The sequence below is a fragment of the Stomoxys calcitrans genome, chromosome 4 (genome assembly GCF_963082655.1).
Source record: "Stomoxys calcitrans chromosome 4, idStoCalc2.1, whole genome shotgun sequence".
NCBI lineage: Eukaryota > Metazoa > Arthropoda > Insecta > Diptera > Muscidae > Stomoxys > Stomoxys calcitrans.
The window spans coordinates 161,333,552-161,354,100 of record NC_081555.1 but is presented as its reverse complement, the minus strand read 5'-3'; the positions used below and the strand labels follow the sequence as shown (position 1 = coordinate 161,354,100).

The 20,549-nt window shown below is 40.0% G+C and overlaps 1 protein-coding gene across 1 annotated transcript in view; it reads left to right on the top strand.

Annotated features, from left to right (window-relative positions):
- The first annotated feature begins 2,877 nt into the window (after window positions 1-2,877).
- LOC106085498 (uncharacterized) overlaps window positions 2,878-20,549 on the top strand; it is a 30,879-nt gene continuing 13,207 nt past the window's right edge. The window contains exons 1-7 of the mRNA XM_013249770.2: window positions 2,878-3,034; window positions 3,114-3,550; window positions 5,147-5,342; window positions 5,410-5,786; window positions 5,894-5,964; window positions 8,446-8,571; window positions 9,007-9,231. Coding sequence (XP_013105224.2) covers window positions 2,980-3,034; window positions 3,114-3,550; window positions 5,147-5,342; window positions 5,410-5,786; window positions 5,894-5,964; window positions 8,446-8,571; window positions 9,007-9,231 — 1,487 coding nt within the window. The 5' untranslated portion in view covers window positions 2,878-2,979. The remainder of the gene's footprint in view (window positions 3,035-3,113; window positions 3,551-5,146; window positions 5,343-5,409; window positions 5,787-5,893; window positions 5,965-8,445; window positions 8,572-9,006; window positions 9,232-20,549) is intronic.

The window sequence follows — 20,549 nt, the reverse complement described above, 5'->3', positions numbered from 1 at the left end:
AATATTTGGCGCTACATTTATCAGCATTTGTTCCACAGGAGTAGGAATAAATCCATAAGTCGCTTTTCAGCAGCACTTAGTCCAGCAGCCATCTAAACAATCAAGAAAATAGGCCGCCGCCCTGAAATGTCGATTAGATCTTTAAGTTTTAGCCTCATAAAAGTTGGATTTTAGATGAAACGGCGTATCATGCAGATCACCACAGCATTTATGACGACAAAGGAGAAGCAAACCTCTATACTACACACTAAAATATTCTGCCGAAGAACGATCCAGTAGATTCAGCCACCTTAACTCTTTTTGGCAAGGGAAAATCCCAACATGCAAAATCTGTGCCCAATTTCCGACACGGGCTAGCTGTGAGCACCATACAGGCCGGAACATTGAGCTCCGATTTGTGTGGTGTTCATTGTAGTAGCTGCAACGGTAGTCGCGTACAATCATCGGTTTCGAGCGGAGGGTCTCAGTGAAAGGTTGGGCGGCACCGGCTCTTGCACAAATACTGAGTGTCTATGATGCTCGTTATGACAAGGCGAGTTAATGGCGCCTATAAATAACGATCGGTCCTTTGGACCGGAAGGCAAGCTCCTTCACCTACAGGAGCTTGACATGGATCGTCACATCCACATGAAAATGTGGCTTCAACAATAACAACACGACACAATTAATCTATTTATCTGTCCACCAGACCACTCTGGAATCATCTAATCTAATCTCTCTCTCATATTTTTCCTCTCCCCATTCAATCAGAATAGGAGGATTGTATTCGAGGGAGAAATTTATTCCCAGGGAGTTTTCAGAATTGGACTGTTTATGTTTTTGTAAGTGACCAGGACGGTAAGGTCACGAAGAGTCTTCATTGTAAGGAGATTTACGCCTTCTCTGAGGATGGGAAAATCCGCATCGTTTGGGTATCGGGCCATAACGGAGTAAGGGGAAATGAAAGCGCAGACGATTTGGCGGTGAACGCCAGAGGACTGCCGTCAATAAATTTGGTTAACCCGAAACCTTTCGGGTCGACGTTGTCCGTGTTAAGGGAGTTGGCGACGAATGCGCATGCAATATTGTGGAACAGCGAAACGTTCGGTAGGACGACGAAAATCCTATGGGGGGATCCAGATCATGGGAAGACGAGGCTATTACTGAAAGGAAGCAGGAAGGAGGTCAGTATAGCTATTTGTATCATAACGGTACACATAGGACTACGAGTTCACTTATGTAAAATCGGTGCGGGAAGTGATAGCATGTGTAGGGCATGCGGGAATGATGATGAGACATTGGAGCATTTCCTTTGTATTGCCTAGCTTTCGAGTCTAACAGATACCGACACTTAGGTGAAGACACAATACCAACTTATGGGAGTAGTATTGAAAACAATTAAGGATTTTTTTTCGTAACTTAAAATTTTCTTTTTAGAGGTTACCTTATAGTTTTTAGAGCGCACAACAAGCCGATTACTGGCTTAGTGGCATGATTAATATCTGCGCCCTCTTTTCAACCTAACCTAACCTAAAGCCATCAAGTTCAAAAAGGCACACGATAGCTTTTATCGAGGGGCCGAAATACCAAAAGATTACGTTCGTACAATTTGCAACTTGTTTTTTGACCACCTCAGAGAAAAGTCATGGTACAATTAAGAGGTATCGTCATTAGCACAACAACAAAAATCTACCCCCAACGAAACTACCTTGATTGGCAAATGCCGTAAATTCAAATGTGAAAGTATTTTTTGTTGTTTTTTTTCAATTTATATTCTTCAAATATGTTTTATATCTGCATTTTCATCATTGTAACACTGTTTTGTTGCTTATGTGTGGAACGTTGGATCAAATAGAACATATTTCTAAGCTTTTGGAAAAAATCACAGCTGTGTTAACAAGCATTTGACATTTAGATTTATCGCATGACCTCACCTTATAAGGGCATCCTGGAGAAAAGACAAGGCCAAAGGCAGGAAAAGTGAATTGATTCTGAAATTAAGATTACTTCCACACATGTTTGCCATTTGAATTAATAAATAATATTTTCACAAATTTCATTTCGTTCAGTTTCCATGTGACACTGTGCGCACCCGAGTTTCAAGACTGGTATATTTAACAGAATCCAGGAAGCTTATCAAAGAAGACATAATATTGGGTTGCCCAAAAAGTAATTGCGGATTTTTCATATAGGCGGCGTTGACAAATTTTTTCACAGCTTGTGACTCTGTAATTGCATTCTTTCTTCTGTCAGTTATCAGCTGTTACTTTTAGCTTGCTTTAGAAAAAAAGTGGTAAAAAAGTATATTTGATTAAAGTTCATTTTAAGTTTTATTAAAAATGCATTTACTTTCTTTTAAAAAATCCGCAATTACTTTTTGGGCAACCCAATATATCGATCAAAGGGAGTAATAACCGCTTAGGAAATATAGATAAAGAATCTATCATAGTGGAACTGACAGGCTAGGTGCAATATTTTCGGGCTTAAGTATATTTGCTATGTTTGGCATGATTTGGCTACATTTTGGGCTGAAGTAGGTCTAGTTCTCTACCCTAAACATTTATTTGTTTAGTTCGGTATTAGGCACCCCCACCTAAAAAGGTATTTAATTTCTCCCTAAAAACAAACAAAATTAGTATTACGCAAGATATAAATTCAAGTTGAATGTCTTTATGAGAGTCTTTGCCCCCCCCTAACAAGTGGAAAGGAAAGGTTCAAAACACTTGAGCTTGGTCGGGAATTGAACATTTACATCAAACTTGATATACGTACCTTATTTTGAATTTGCTAGCAACACTAGCAACAAAGTTAATGACATTAATTCGTTTTAAAATAATTTATGCGTATGCAAAATGCTAGAATTGTTTGAAACCTCACAGGTCTCTGCAGGGGAATGTTAAGCGAAATATGTTTTCCATTCAATTAGTTTGTAAATGAAAGTCGTCCCAGTAGGGAGTTTGTTAAGAAAGGTGATTACAAGGAATATCTCAAGAAAACAAAATGTCTTTCACCGATTTTTATGCAGACCAGCAGATTTTTATTACTGGGGCCACAGGTAAACTGTACAAGTACCTATGAACATGGAATTTTAAATTTGTAAAACTTGTTTTTTCCTTTTATCTCTCTCTCTCTAGGATTCATTGGCAAAGTTCTCATAGAGAAAATCCTGCGTTCCCTACCACATATTTCCAAAATTTTTGTCTTAATTCGCAGCAAAAAGGGCAAAACTGCACAAGAAAGACTGGAGGATATTTTAACCACACCTCTTTTTCGTTGTGCGCGTGAAGAGCAACCCGAAGCCTTGAAAAAAGTCATAGCCATCGATGGCGATTGCAAGGAGCTGGGCCTGAACATCAAGCCCTCAGATTTGGAAAGAATTCGTAATGTCAATTTGATTTTTCATGCCGCTGCCAGTGTACGTTTTGATGATCATCTAAGACCGGCCATATTGCTTAATACCCGAGGCACCCATGAGCTGGTGAAAATTGCCGAAAATATGCCCAATTTAAAGGCCTTTCTACATGTTTCAACGACATATGCATATCCCAACCAACAGACATTGGATGAAAAGGTAGGTTCGGAATATGTTTAAAAGTGCGAAGCCCTCTATGTACAGTTGTGATTCATTATTGAGTTGAGTTTTTGAAAGTACTACGTCATATGGGGGATTGAATTGAATTTGTGAACTTGGCACCGCTTTTGATTTTTTACTTAAGAATGCATTAAATTAGACGGAATGGAATATTCGAGGGTACAAATCAAATGGAATGAATTATATTTTTAATGAATTCTGCAAAGGCATGAGAAAAGGGGAGAATTCTCTTCAATTTGATAGCAGAGCCAAAACGATGCTTCGGAGTGCAAGATCGAAATATATTAGCTTTTTTTTTGCCGACTTTTGAGTAATGGCCACAGAAGTGATCAAGACGTAGCGCGATACCGGTAGACCTGTCAAAATGCAGTCTTAACGGCCATCGCTGTCTGCCGTCAAATGCCTACCATGGATGTCCAAACTAATTTTACTGAATTGGACCCCTTCCCGCGGCATTTCAGGAAAGATATCTACATACATATATATGTGTTTTGAGATGCAAAATTGCAAATTTTGCCCATGAACATTCCACTAAGGAACAGAGGCAAACTTCTCACACATCAATGAGTTCAGTCCGATTCAAGTTTAAGCTCAATGAAAAGGGGCCTCTTTTTTATAGCCGAGTCCAAACGGCGTGCCATAAAGCGGCACCTCTTTGGAGAGAAGTTTTACATGGCCTAGTACCTCACAAATGTTGCCACCATTAGGAGGGGAAAACCACTGCTGAAACTTTTTTCTGCCCGGATTCGAACCCAGGCGGTCAGCGTCATAGGCAGACATGCTAACCTCTGCGCTACCGTGGCCTTCTTGTTGTACTTTATTTATTATTAGATTCCGAGGAATCGGCGAGAACACGAACGATCATCGATTCTATATCCACGTTGTTAAATTCACTATGGCATACTTCTTCCAACAGAGGGACATCTCATACCATTTTGTGAAGGCCGTCGTGTCGGTTCTGCGCTTAAGACAGTCGCTGCCATTCCTTCAGGAAAACGATGCTTTAGGGCCTCTCATCGTTTTTGTCGTCCTGTGTTTTATTTTTCCTGCCTGGGAATAAAGATCACCCTAATGTCTCTCCAAGCTCCCGGCATGCAAGACCATGCCACCATACAATAAGAGTACATGGACAAATTAGTAGACAAACATGCGAACCAACACAAAGTGATTGTCCCTAAGTTATTGAAGGTCTAGCTTGGCTTGACTAGAAAGATATTCTACTGCGACTTCCAATTGCACCGCCAATTATCATTTCACAAATTGATATTGCTCCCTTTTAAACCGATTTCCCCCATTAAGCTTTTTGAGACCTGGGTGGACACATTTCTTTTCCTATAGAGCGGAAAGTTTGCACGATGAGTTTTGTTAAGATTTTCAATTCCCTTATTATATTGGTCCATAATCCCATATAGCTCGAATATGAATCGAAATACTAACCATTTTCATCTTATGAGTAGCTGACTTTGTACGTGTCAAGTCATTAAGAATCACATTAAAAAGAAATCGTCTTGCCAAACACCATTCATGGTACTATCCAATCTAACTTTCCATATATTTACTTGATTTTCATTCCAGTTATATCCTGCATATTCTGACTGGCGTACCACCATCAAATTAGCCGAAAAATTTGATACGGAAACTTTGAATATTCTTTTCCCAAAGTACAGTTTGAATCAACCCAACACGTATACATTTACGAAAAGCTTGGCAGAACACATAATCAATGATTATCGTCATAAAATTCCAGTGGGAATACTACGACCCTCAATAGGTAATCGAATGGGCACTAAGCCCTTTATAATTTTGCTATTGTTTAAATTGTATTCCCTCCTTTTCAGTGATTAGCTCACTTGAAGATCCATTCCCCGGTTGGATTGACAACTTTAATGGTCCCATTGGCATGCTGGTGGCTTGCGGCATTGGCATTATGCGTACCACCCATTCCGATCCTGATGTTGTTTCCGATTTTGTTCCAGTGGATTTTTGCGCTAGAGCTCTATTGATTGGTGCCTACAAATTGGCTACTCAGCTACCTGAAGAGGGGCAGCAAAACGAATTGCAAGTGGTGAATTGTGCCAACTCACGTTTGAACAGTCTGAGTACCGGTGATATTATCAAAATGGGCAAACGTATGATATTGGATAATCCATTTGAAATGTGCATATGGTTACCGGAAGGCGATATAACACGATGTGCCGTATGGCATTTCATAAGGGTAAGTTATAATACTTACAACACAAGGTGATGGCTTTAGTGTTATCTATCGATTATAAATAATAATGTGAATAAAAATGTAGTGAATAAATTTATTTCAACTTTCAGCTTGTACTACTACAATTAGTTCCAGCAATATTTCTAGATTTTATGATGAAGCTGGCCAGATACCCACCATTGTAAGTAACGTTACATACAAAATCAAAACCATTTTTTCTCATTTTATAGCCTCGATCATAGGACGGGGTATATTTACTTGGTCTTTCAGTTAGTTACATTTCGAAATATTGATCTATACCTCCATAAAGTGTAACATTTCTTAGCCACCAACAGCCTTACCGTTGGTTGTTGTTGTTGTAGCAGTTTATTGTGTTCTATCTTTCGTCTGCTTGATTCTGTTGAGTGTCAAGACCCAGGAACTCTGCGACTAAGATGGGGTGCGTCCACAGGGATCAGGGTCTAAGTCGAGTGGGTCTGGACGGGCAGTTAAACAGGTGACGTGTATCGTGCGGTCCCTGGTTACAATCGGGACATACATCTTGCACGTCGGCATCAATCCTAGCTCTGTGGGAATTGAGGCGGCTGCATCTGCCGGAACGTAATTGAGCCAGAACCACTCTGGTTTGCCGGGGGAGGTCGATTTCTTCGGATGCAATAGGATGCGGTTGTTCTACATTCACCCGGTAGCCAATTACCGCATCTGCTACCGTGTCTGCATGAATGTTGTTTAGACCCCCTTGATATGCCGCTTGAACTAGAGGTTCTCTCTTGTAGCGCTGAACCTCACGCTCTAGATCGTGCGGTGGGTATCTATCCACAAGATGATGATTTGGACGGTTTCTGCGATAACAGCCAAAAAGGTATTGCTTAGACAGCATGTATTGGGTTGCCCAAAAAGTAATTGCGGATTTTTCATATAGTCGGCGTTGACAAATTTTTTCACAGCTTGTAACTCTGTACTTGCATTCTTTCTTCTGTCAGTTATCAGCTGTTACTTTTAGCTTGCTTTAGAAAAAAAGTGTAAAAAAAGTATATTTGATTAAAGTTCATTCTAAGTTTTATTAAAAATGCATTTACTTTTTTTTAAAAAATCCGCAATTACTTGTTGGGCATCCCAATAGTTATGTCTTCGCACTGGTAGGATCTTTGTCTCCTGATGGTGGTGGTCCACATGAGAACTGGGGAGACAGCCCGTCGCAGTTCGGAGGGCGGCATTCTGACAGATCTGAATATTATTCCACTGCGTGTCACAAAGTTGACGAGACCACACTGGCGCTGCATAACTTACCACAGACCGGCCAATTGCTTTTTACGGGGTCAACAAGGTTTCTTTGTTTGCACTCAAGTGCTGCCAGCAAGTGACTTGAGGACCTTGTTTCTACTTTTGACTTTATTGCAGATTGCTGTGGCATGTGAGGAGAATGTGTAAGAGCTGTCAAATGTGTTGCCAAGTATTTTGGGACACTTGATGGTCGGAATCATTTCTCCATCGACCATCACAGTCAGCTCAGTATTCACCTCACGTGTATTTGTAGTGAACAGTGTGGCTGAAGATTTGGTTGCGGTTATCTTCAGATTCAGTTCTTGCAGCGAAATATGAGGCAAGCTCGTTGAGGTAGACGTTCAACCTATCGCAGATGTCATCAATGGGTGGGGGGCCTGATGCCATGATCGTCCAATCGTCCGCATATGATACGATCTCTATGCAGTCTGGAGGGGGTGGAATGGAGGACAGGTAGATGTTAAACAGTGCCGGAGATAACACCCCACCTTGGGGAACTCCCTGTTTCACTCTACGGTGTTTCGACTTCTTATCCCTAAATTCCACAAATGACTGGCGACCACACAGATAATTCGCGATCCATCGTTTCAGGCCTGGCTGGAGGGACTTTACATGGTTGTTGGAAGTCAAAATAAAATACTTCATGCAACATTTCGGCAAAATCGGATAAGAATTGCGCCCTCTAGAGGCTCAAGAAGTCTATTCGGGGATCGGTTTATATGGCGGCTATATCAGGTTATGGACTGTTATAGACTATACTTGGCACAAATGTTGAAAGTCATACCAGATTTGGCCCATTTACAATCCCTATCGAACTATTGGTTGCCCAAAATGTAATTGCGGATTTTTCATATAGTCGGCGCTGACAAATTTTTTCACAGCTTGTGACTCTGTAATTGCATTCTTTCTTCTGTCAGTTATCAGCTGTTACTTTTAGCTTGCTTTAGAAAAAAGTGTAAAAAAAAAGTATATTTGATTAAAGTTCATTCTAAGTTTTATTAAAAATGCATTTACTTTCTTTTAAAAAAATCCGCAATTACTTTTTGGGCAACCCAATAGACTAATAAGAAGTATTTGTGCAAAATTGAAGGCGCCTAGCTTTACTCCTTCGAAAGTTAGCGTGCTTTCGACAGACGGACGGACTTGGCTAGATCGACTCGGAATGTCATGACGATCAAGAATATATATACTTTGTGGGGCCTTAGAGGCATATTTCGAGGCGTTGGAGGATATAAAAAAAATCAATGGGTATTTGTTGTTATGACTTCCCATTACACTTTTTAGTTTTTGTCTATAAAGAGAAGCCGCGCCAATAATGTGACAAATGGGATCTATAACGGATTTTATAATTCTTTTATTTGTTTGTTGTAATTTACAGCTTAGTAAGACTTCAACGGCGTATTTATGGCACAAGTAGTGCCCTCTACATCTTCATCAATACAGAATGGAAATTCATCAATGACAAGTTGATGGCGTTGGAGACCCTGTTAACTGAGAAAGAACAGTAAGTATAACATCAGTAAGTCATACGATAAGGGTTGGGGACAGACATTTTAAAATTAGGAAACTAACGTATTTTTGGCCTCACCATAAGGGTATATGCAATATTCATTCTTGCTCACATAAGGTATATATTCTTGATAGTAGTAAAAATCTAAGATGATTTGGCGATGTCTTTGTTTCTGTGTATTGTAAGCACGCTTTAGTCCCTTAAAATGAAGCTATGGGGTTGAAATTTTGTATAGTTTGGTGTAGATTTATTTATTTATTTATTTATTTTTTAAACGACCTTAAATATTTCTTTAAAATAATTCAGATATGAACGAAGGTAATTTTTTATTAGAATCCATGGTAGTAGATGGATATCCAAGGTTCGGCTCATCCAAACTTAACCCGGTTTTACTTGTTCTACGTTAATTTGCCCACTTTTTTATTGCAGGAAAACATTTGGTTTACTGAGATATATCCATGCCGATATTGAAGTCTTCCTGAAGAATGGCATAAGAGGTGCCAAAGAATTTTTACTTAAAGAGAATCCCGAGGCTTCCCCACAGGCTAGACTACGCCTCCGCATTTACCAAGTGCTGCACTATGCTATCCAAAGTTGGGGACTTTTTTATATTATACGATTTTTATGGAGATCACTTAGTGGCTATATTTTTTGGCATTTATCTGATTAAAAATAAAGGAAATGTATTAGATTATTTTTACGATATATAAAGTGAAATTAATTTTTATTTTAAAGAATAACATGAAAATAAACATTTCATTGCATACTTTAAGGCATGGTTATCATTTGTACGCCCACACACACACATGCATCCCTGCAAACATTTTTGATAATTTTGGAACTCACCGCGAAAGGCGAGTTCACTCGAAGGCCAGTCCGGCCCATTGGAACACACTGGTGAGAAAAAGAAGAAATGGAAGACTAGATAAAAAATATGATGATGAAATACCCTGCCCACTGCTCCGACCGACAGCGAAGACATTGGGATGACGAGATATGAAAAGATAATAAAAATATAGGAATGGGATAAGGAGCAAGCGCCTATCAATCAAGCTTCCCCTGAGTGTCGGCCTACACTCACTCAAGTATTTACTACCCAAGTATCGGTCTGCGCTTGATGACAGCATGTTGAAGATCTCATCGCGTCCCTCGTTGAAACAAACCCGTCTTATCAACGCATCTGAGAAATGCGTTACATTTTCAAGTTCGAAGAACGGGTGTTCCACCGTTTCCTTCTATCGTGTCCTTTTAATTGTTGTTGTTACAGCCACATTTTCATGTGGAAGTTGCGATACTCGTCATTGTGGAAGTGAGCAAGCTCGTTCCGAAAGACTGATCGCCGCGGGAACTCAGTATTTATGCAAGAGCTCGTGCCGCCCGGCCTCTCACTGAGACTCTCCGCTCGATACTGCAGATTGTCCGCGACTGTTGTTGCAGCTACTCTGTATGGAGCATTCCACTATCCGCAACCTGGCTCAAAGTTCAAGCCTGTGTGGTGCTCACAGCTATCCCGTGCCGGGGCTGTAATCGTACTCAGAAACCATCTTATCAAGAGTTAGCAATTTCCTTGTTCTCTTCTGGTCAACAGCTAGTCCGAATGCCCTGGTAATCCGACATCCATTCACAGACTCCCACCATGGTACAGCCTCTGCACTGTCCATTTCCTCTACTATGTTCAGTAATTCGACAAAGGACTCGTTTGCAAAACCGGCCACAAGCATGCCACGAGCATACCGATGCCGGATCTGTCTGAGTAAACCCCCAATCTTGTCCCTGACTCCATCCTGGAGCCATCAGTGAAGACCGAGGTCTCATCCAATTCAAACATAGCATCTGCCTCCCACTTATCTCCTGGAAACAACCACTCTCTTGGCTGCAACAATAGCATCCAGAATAGATACTATGGTTGCAGCCAAATTTCCACAGCCCAAATAACACCTTGGCGGCACAGCCCCGAAAAGGTTTTATTTTCAGCATCGTCTTCAGAGTTGCCTGCGGTGTGGATTTTAACGCTACCGTGATCCCGACAAAGACATACAAGTGCTGCATATGTCAGCAATGGTCTTACAATGGTGGTATATCATCATGCTGCCCACTTTCTACCGAATATCCTTCTGCAGGAGTAGTAGAAGGCGTACATTACCTTTTCGCCCTTTTCGCCCCTTTCCTCCTTATTCCTTTTTCAGGACAGTTTCGAATAGAGGACTAGACCCGGATATTTCACCTCTTTTGACAACTACAAAGTGTCCAAAAACAGAAATCTGAAATCCAGTATCACATATCTCCGAGAGAAGAGCACCAGCTCCGTCTTCTTTGCGTTAGTATTCAGCCTTTCCATAATCTCGCTGATCGTAGACAGAAACCCGCCTCAAATCAATAGGATGACGCCATTCACTTATGCGATCAGTGTCACGCTGTATCCGTTGATAGCCAATAGAATTTCATTTATCACTACGTTCAAAAAAATCAGCGAGACACCTCTCCTTAAGGCGTTTCTCTTGCTATTCGCCTTCTGACAACAATTTCTCCCAAGTCCACGTTAATGATCCTGCTGCAAAGCATGTTGTCCCTCAACCGTGCGGTGCAGGGCAGTGACTATCGAACCTATTTCCACGTTACTAAATGCCTCTCAATGTCGAAGAAGGCTGCCATCGGCCTCCTTATTGTCCCCTTCTGTTGGCGAAACATACCGACCTCTTGTACCACTTCATGTAGGGTTGTCTCCACCGACCTCACCTTGAGATATGCATCTTATACCCTACTGAAATTCTCCGGTGTCAGTCCCTCCCTCAACTTCAGGTCTACCGGTCTTTCCGTGTTTTAAGCAAAAACGATGACAGACTGATTGGCCTATAATCCTTTGCAGTACTGTGTTTATTTTCCCACATTGGGTATAAACACCACCCTGATCTCCCTCCATGCCCTCGATATGTTGGACAGTGTCAGGCTGGCCCCGAAAATCCGTTCCAGCCATGGCAAAGTGGCCCCATGGGACTTTTGCAGCAGGGACGGGATGATATGGTCTGGTCCAGGCGATTTAAACGCTCGGCAGGTGCGAATCGCCCACGCTATCTTCTCTTCGGCAGCGATGTCATCGATGTATTCAGTCCTTGTGGTTATTACAATGTTCTGAACGTCGTCCTCTAGCTGGCTGCCTGGAAAATGTCTCCCCATTTGTAATTCCACCCTCTCCTGATTGTTCTCGGTGTGAGTTCCGTCTTCTCTCCTCAGATTGCTTGGTGTTCTAAGATCCTTGATGAACACTTTGCCCAATCTAGATGCTTTACTAGTGCTCTCTACTACTTCGCAGGATTTCGTCCAGGAGCTCATCTTCACTCTCCTCGTCTCCTTCTTGAACCTGCCCGGGCTTCACAATATTCGTCTCAGCCCTCTTCTACCTCTACGCCTTGTTAAAGAGCATATTGATCATGCACATGCCTTTCAAAAGGCCTTATTCAGTTTCTGCCTAACAAGATCCACTACCGACTCCAGTTTCCTTGCGTCTGATATAGGACCTCCAAACGACCCAAGCTTCCCCGCGACTATCTCATTCCGTCTTTCTCGGATTTCTATACGGTCTCCTTCCTCTTCTCTCATGCTTAACCTGAAAACCTTTCCTGCAGTGATCCGAAAAGCAGCACAGGGTGGAGACCTTCGAGTCTGAAACTTCAACCGAATTACTGATCGTTACAAATTTATGTCTATAACTTGTTCCTCAACTCGGCTGTAGAACGTCGGGGTGTTTCCTTGTTGCAGGTAACCAAGTTCATGGATAAAATGTAACCAAAAAGTGGCTCATCTCTTTTGTTCGGAGGGTTATCCACTTCATATGGTAGCTTCTTGGAATAAAACAAAACCTTCTTGAAGAGTTTTACGCAATCTCTTCTTCATATGATCCTCTTCTAGGATATCATTGGACAATTTAAGGAGAAACTAAGAGAACTAGGAGCAAATTTATCATCATAATCCGGTGAAAATGCATTATTTGTGCACCCATAGCAGCTATTTCCAAATATGGTCCGATTTGGACCAAATTCGGCACAGACTGTTCAATTTTGACTCAATATTGGTGCTTGTGGCAGCTATATCCAAATCTGGACCGATCTGGGCCAAACTAAAGAAGGATGTCAAGTTGCCTAACTCAACTCACTGTTTCAAATTTCAGCAAAATCGGATAAAAAATGTGGCTTCCGCTCCGCTCCGGAAAAATTTTTTCCGCTCCGCTTCCGCGCCCTAACACTTAAATTGATTTTAAATACCCTCCACCATAGGATGGGGGTATACTTATTTCGTCATTCCGTTTGTAACATCTCGAAATATTCATCTGAGACCCCATAAAGTACATATATTCTTGATCGTCATGACATTTTAAGTCGATCTAGCCATGTCCGTCCGTCCGTGCGTCTGTCGAATGCACCCTAACTTTCGAAGGAGTTAAGTTAGGCTGCTGAAATTTTGCACAAATATTTCATATCAGTCTAGGTCGGTTGGGTGAAATTTAGCACAAAGTATTTTGTTATGATTTCCAACAACTGTGTGATAAGTATGGTTCAAATCGGTCTATAACCTGATAGCTGCCATATAAACTAATCTAGGATTTTGACTTCTTGAGCTACTGGAGGGCGCAATTCTCATCCCATTTGACTGAAATTAGCTGTTGCCACTCAAGAAAATATTTCCTACCAAAATTTAAGAAAAATTCTTCCAAATTCGTCCAAAACCTACCAAATGTTCTACAAATCAAAAATGCAGTATATATTTTTGTACCCTCCACATAAGAGTTCGCCATTTTGCCATTCCATTTGCTACCTTTATACCGATCTCCCGATAAGAAATCTTGAATTCATAAACTCACATACATTTTCTCCTCAATTTCAAAGTACAAACGTGCCGAGTTTGGATAAAGCCAAGAAATGCGCTTTCTACCCATTTTCGCCGTTACAGTGAGTTGCATGGATCCTTCAAGATCTGAGTATAGACCACATAACCCTGTTTTCCGATTGAAGGCAGAGAACGGACAAAAGCCGCATTTCCTACCTACGAAATTTGTAAGAGCTCCCTTAATATCTGTATCAGTTATTGTCAATATCAGAACGATATTCAACAAACGGGTGTAGAGGGGTGCCAAAACGCACTGTTTAAAATTTCATCAAAATCGGATGAAAAATTCTCGTTTTATGGGCTCAATACTTTTTTTCGGGAGATCGGTCTATATGGCAGCTTTATCCAAATATGTAGAGGGTACCGGAACTCGCTTTGCCAAATTTCATTGTAATAGGATGGAAAAAATACTCCTTTTATAGGCTCATTTAACAATATTGGGAGATCGGCATATATGGCAGCTATATTCAAATATGGTCCGATTTGTACCACATATGACAGGAATCCGTAGGGGTCTACCAGGACACACTGTGCCAAATTTCATCGAATTTGGGTAGTAAAAGGATCTTCTATGGCCTCAATACCCTATATCAGGAGATTGGGTGGTCGGTCTAAGGACAGCTATACCCAAATATAGTCCGATCTGAGCCGCACTTCACAGAAATGAATAGGTGTCTACCTGAAATCACTGTGCCAAATTTCATCGAAATCGGTTAAAAAATTACTAATTTATTGCCTCAAGACTTTAAGTCTGGAGAACGGTCTATATAGCTGCTATATATTGGGTTGCCCAAAAAGTAATTGCGGATTTTTTAAAAGAAAGTAAATGCATTTTTAATAAAACTTAGAATGAATTTTTATCAAATATACTTTTTTTACACTTTTTTTCTAATGCAAGCTAAAAGTAACAGCTGATAACTGACAGAAGCAAGAATTACAGAGTCACAAGCTGTGGAAAAATTTTTCAACGCCGACTATATGAAAAATCCGCAATTACTTTTTGGGCAACCCAATATAACTAAAATGCGACTTTATGAGATCAGAAGTCAGGTTTATATACAAAGAATACAACAAATTACAAATTTTTGCCAATGAACATTTCACTAAGGAACAGGGGCAAACTTCTCACATATCAATGAGTGCAGTCCGATTCAAGTTTAAACTCAATGATAAGGGGCCTCCATTTTATAGCCGAGTCCGAACGGCGAGCCGCAGTGCGACACCTCTTTGGAGAGAAGTTTTACATGGCATAGTACCTCACAAATGTTGCCAGCATTAGGAGGGGAAAACCACCGCTGAAAATTTTTTCTGACGGTCTCGCCGGATTCGAACCAAGGCGTTCAGAGTCATAGGCGAACATGCTAACCTCTGCACTACGGTGGCCTCCACAAAGAATACGAAATCATCAAAAATTGTTGTGGAATTTTTTTTATACCCAACATATCTGCAAAATTAGAAATACCCAAATAAATGCCCAAAAAAGGTATTTAATGGGTTTACCCAAGCGTTGCGTATTTACCCGGTAGTAACTCATCTCTAGGAATAACTTATCAATCGTCAGGATGGCTGTTTATGAGTTTAAAAAAGGTATAGACAAAATTTTCTAATAATCGGGTGCACTCGTTTTAGAAGAATAGCCAATGAAATGTCAGGATGATTGTTTTATAAGCTTTAAAATGTTAAAAATAAGATATAGAAAAAATGTTCCAATAATCGCGTGTACGCGCTTTTGAAGATAAACTACGGATGACCGTATCGTTAGTTTCAATTTTTTTTTAGAGTCGAAAGAGACGCAGAAGTTTCTTTGGTTCAAACATCATCCGAAATTTCCAAAAATGTGGGAACGCACGCTCTTGAGATGAACATTTCACTGACGTACGACTCTCGAAATACGCTGGACTCACGAGACACTCAGGACTGACGAGATATATATTGGGTTGCCCAAAAAGTAATTGTCGGTAATATAGTAGTAATATAGTCGGCGTTGACAAATTTTTTCAACGGCTTGTGACTCTGTAATTGCATTCTTTCTTCTGTCAGTTATCAGCTGTTACTTTTAGCTTGCTTTAGAAAAAAAGTGCGCGAAATTTTGTTTACATTTGTTTGTTTGGCGTCAATTTTAATATGGGTACCACATGTATTGAAAGAAATTCATTTAACAAACCGAAGAATCAACGCTTGTGATATGCACCTTAAACGCAATGAATTCGATCCGTTTTCAAAACGAATCATAACTGGAGATGAAAAATGGATTGTTTACAACAACGTTAGTCGAAAACGATCATGGTCCAAGCATGGTGAACCAGCTCAAACCACTTCAAAGGCTGATATCCACCAAAAGAAGGTTATGCTGTCTGTTTGGTGGGATTGGAAGGGTGTGGTATATTTTGAGCTGCTTCCAAGGAACCAAACGATTAATTCGGATGTTTACTGCCAACAATTGGACAAATTGAATACAGCCATCAAGGAGAAGCGACCAGAATTGGTCAATCGTAAAGGTGTCACATTCCAGCAGGACAACGCTAGACCGCACACATCTTTGGTCACTCGCCAAAAACTGAGTGAGCTTGGCTGGGAACTTTTTATGCATCCACCATATAGCCCTGACCTTGCACCATCAGACTACCATTTATTTCGATCTTTGCAGAACTCCTTAAATGGTAAAACTTTCGGCAATGATGAGGCTATAAAATCGCACTTGGTTCAGTTTCATTGCAGATAAAGACCAGAAGTTCTATGAGCGTGGAATACTAAATTTGCCAGGAAGATGGCAAAAGGTTATCGAACAAAATGGCAATTATATATTTGATTAAAGTTCATTCTAAGTTTTATTAAAAATGCATTTACTTTCTTTTAAAAAATCCGCAATTACTTTTTAGGCAACTCAATATTTTGGGAAATTGTTCACACCAAATCTAATTTTGTCGAGACGCTCTTTTATTTGAGCCAAAAATCGTAATTCTAGCCCCATCCGTTAGCGCTGGGTAAAAAGTCACCATTTCGTAGTTATTTGACAGTTTTATAAAGGAAATCTGTCAAATAAACCTACATGAAATCTCCATAAAGTTTTGAATATAAGGCTGTTAATGTATAAACGACATTTTATGTCGATCTAGCCATGTCCGTCCGTCTGTCTGTCCGTCCGTCCGTCTGTCTGTCGAAAGCACGCTAACTTCCGAAGGAGTAAAGCTAGCCGCTTGAAATTTTGCACAAATACTTCTTATTATTGTAGGTCGGTTGGTATTGTAAATGGGCCATATCGGTCCATGTTTTGATATATAGTTGCCATATAAACCGATCTTGGGTCTTGATTTTCCATGACGTGTTTTGTTATGATATCCAACAATTGTGCCAAGTATGGTTCAAATGGGTCCATAACCTGATATAGCTGCCATATAACCCGATCTTGGGTCTTGACTTCTTGAGCCTCTAGAGTGCCCAATTCTTATCCGATTGGAATGAAATTTTGCACGACGTGTTTTGTTATGATATCCAACAACTGTGCGAAGTATGGTTCAAATCGGTCCTGATATAGCTGTCATATAAACAGATTTGGGGACTTGACTTCTTGAGCTTCTAGAGGGCGCAATTCCTATCCGATTTGGCTGAAATTTTGCATGATGTATTTTATTCTTACTTTCAATAAGGTTCAAATCGGCTCATAACCTGATATAGCTGCCATATAAACCGATCTGGGTTTTTGACTTGTTGAGCCTCTAGAGGTCGCAATTATTATCCGATTTGACTGAAATTTTGTACGACGGATCCTCTCATGACCATCAACATACGTGTTTATTATGCTCTGAATCGGTTTATAGCCGGATACAGTTCCCATATAAATCGAGATCTCGATTTTACTTCTTGAGCCCCCAAAGGGCGCAATTTTTATTCGAATTGGCTGACATTTTACACAGGTCTCCAACATTTAATATAATTGTGGTCCAAACCGGACCATATCTTCACATCGCCCTAATAGCAGAGCAAATCTTTTCTTATAGCTTTTTTTGCCTAAGAAGAGATGCCGGGAAAAGCACTCGACAAATGCGATCCATGGTGGAGGGTATATAAGATTCGGCCCGGCCGAACTTAGCACGCTTTTACTTGTTTAAACTTTAGTCGTGATATTTTCATGAGTCCTGAGTGTTTCGTGTGATTGGATTTGGACCTCACTCATGAATCATGTAACTCACGCGTGATTCACGACAACTCATGTGCACACTTCTAGTTGGCAGGGCCCATAATGTTGGGTACGACCACAATAACGAGCTACAATGTGTGTAGCCTTTGCTGCTTTAAGGAATGATTGACTATGTCTATTCACCTTTTAACTCAATTTCGAAATAAAAACATTTGACAAATTTGCATTTACATTTCTAGTGACGCTCTGTGCTTAATGAGTCTTTGTATTACAAACTCTTTATTGTAATTACTTTCATTCACTTTCCAATTATTTATGTGTAGTCGAGGTATAATGATGTCATTGTTGTCATCATGCTCACTTTTGGACATTGGACGAAATTGAAGTTCAGTAGAAAGGCATGTGTTCATGTTCATGTGTTCATGTTGGTTCAGCCAAACCGAATCTTACATACCCTTCCAGTTGGATTGCTTTGTTTGCATCGAAAAATCCCTGTACTAAATGTAAAGACTTGTTAAACTAAAATTAAATATACCCATTTTTCCATACCCATTTTTCCACATTATAAAAAAATTCCTTCGGTGAAAGATTTTTAAATTGATAGTAAGGATATTTCATCTTATGTGGAAGTCCAATAGATTCTGAATTTTGCTTTCTATACCCACCATCATATTCGTATGATTAAAGATATGCGCTTGAAATTTTGCCCAGACTCTTCTTGTCTCGTCATTGGGGATTGCAAATGCTTCATATCGTTTCAAATTTGGATATATTAGCTCTCATATAAAGTGGTTCTTTAATTTATTGAGCCCCTAAAAATCTTTATTATTATAACCACAAACATCCACACCAAATCTTGCCCAGATGGGTCCATAACTAGATATGGCCCCCATATAGACCGATTTCTCGATTTGACTTCTTGAGCCCTTTGAAGTCCAAATTTTATAGGATTTGCCAAATATTTCCTATGTGAGGTACGTTTATGCCCTTAAACACCCCATATAAACCCCATATAAATTGTTCTTCAAATATGACTTCTTCAGCTCCTAGAAGCCACAATTTTCGCACGGTTGAGCTGAAATTGGGTATGTGAAGTACATTTGTGATTTCCAACACCAACACAATATCCCAACCAGATAAATCCATATATAGCCCCAAAATAACCCAATTCTGGGATTTCAATTTTTATTCGATTTCATTCAAATTTGCTATGTTGCTGCGTACACTCACAAATCTCGTGTAAACTGAAGAATCCATTGTGGTGGGTACCCAAGATTCGGCTCGGCCAAACTTTTTACTCGTTTTTACTGGTTTTTTTAAACAAAAATATTTCCAAAATATATTTTAAGTACTTTTACCAAAATTATGCGCCTAAGTTTTAGCATTTTGTTTTCCGCTTCGACCTTTCCTTAAGTGTATGCTTAACTCTAATTAATACGCAATTTGGACACCTTGCTGATTTGCCATAACATTCTTAACATAACGCACACTGGGAATCAGTGGATATCAGTTTGTCATTAATGAAAGGATAGATATATCCTTTTGAGGTTAATGTTTGTAACATTTCAGGACTCTAGAAAACACAAGGCTTATTAGTGGGCCCTTAGTCTGGCTCATCCTCTTGGAAATGTTTGTTAGCAATGCAAATGATTCATTTCATATCCCATTTTTTAACTGTTGGACTTGACGTCTTAATCGACGCCCCCATAGCTCTTGCAACGTTTAGTCTATGAGCATGTTTTCCAATCAGACAGAGTGACCTGTCATCACGGTAAAGTTGATTGAGACTTCTGTTCTAGCCAAGGAAAGTAAAACGGCAGACGGAGATATATATTTCTGTGGGACTTATACCCAAAGCAGGGCCGATCTTAACTGTAGATGAAGGTTGAATGAAACTTCCGATACTAAATTTCGAATAAATCGGAAAATACGAATTTCATAGGCTTAAGATGTTAAAAAGTAAAAAATAAGAGCTTCCTAAGTTCAGTCGGGCTGAATCTTATGTACCCTTCACTATGGACCGCATTTGTCAAGGTTTTGGCCCGGTTTATCTTTATAAGCAGACAGACAATATTGCTTATCGTAGGTGTTCAAATATGAGAATGAGAAATAGGCAATATGAGAGCTATGTAATGTTATGGACCGATTCGGACTTTACTTGGCCCGAATGTTGGAGCCCATAGTTAAAGTCAATGTGCAAAATATCAAACAAATCGAATAAGAATTGTGCTCTTTAGAGGATCATGAAGTATAATCGGGAGATGGTTTTTCATATGAGAGCTATATCAGGTTTTGGACCGATTTATGCCATACTTGGCGCATATATTGGAAGTCATAACAGAAGTCATTGTAAGAGTTTTCGGATAACAAATGCGCCCTCTGGAGGCTCAAGAATTAGAATCAGGAAATCGGTTTATATGGAAGCTATATAACCCATATTGGAGCTATATTTGGACCCACTCCAACCATATATTGAGCATCTGTTAAATACCATAGAAAACTTCATAGCAAAAATTTTCAGCATAATCGGATAAAAATTGCGCCCTCTAGAGGCTCAGGAAGGGTTTATATAGGAGGTATAGGAGCTACTATAGGTATATAGCTACTAGCCGAACCGGGCCCGCTACGCTGCGCCTTCTTTAACTCTCTAACATCAATTTTGGGTGGGGAAATGTCAAATCGTATCGAATTCGCACCATTATAGTATATGTCCGCCTATAAAGCTGAATTGTCGTGATTAGTCTATATATCCATTTTGCGGGTTTTGGGCGGCCACAGAGCCACCAGACTACAACAATAGAAACCATGTTTTGTGCAGATATTAATCCGCCCCATGCCACTATAAACATACACCTAAGCCAGTAATCGGCTTGTTGTGCACTCTAAAAACTAAAAAATAATCTCAAAGAAGAAAATTTCAATTTTTAGGAAATGCTCCAACGTCTCTTTATCT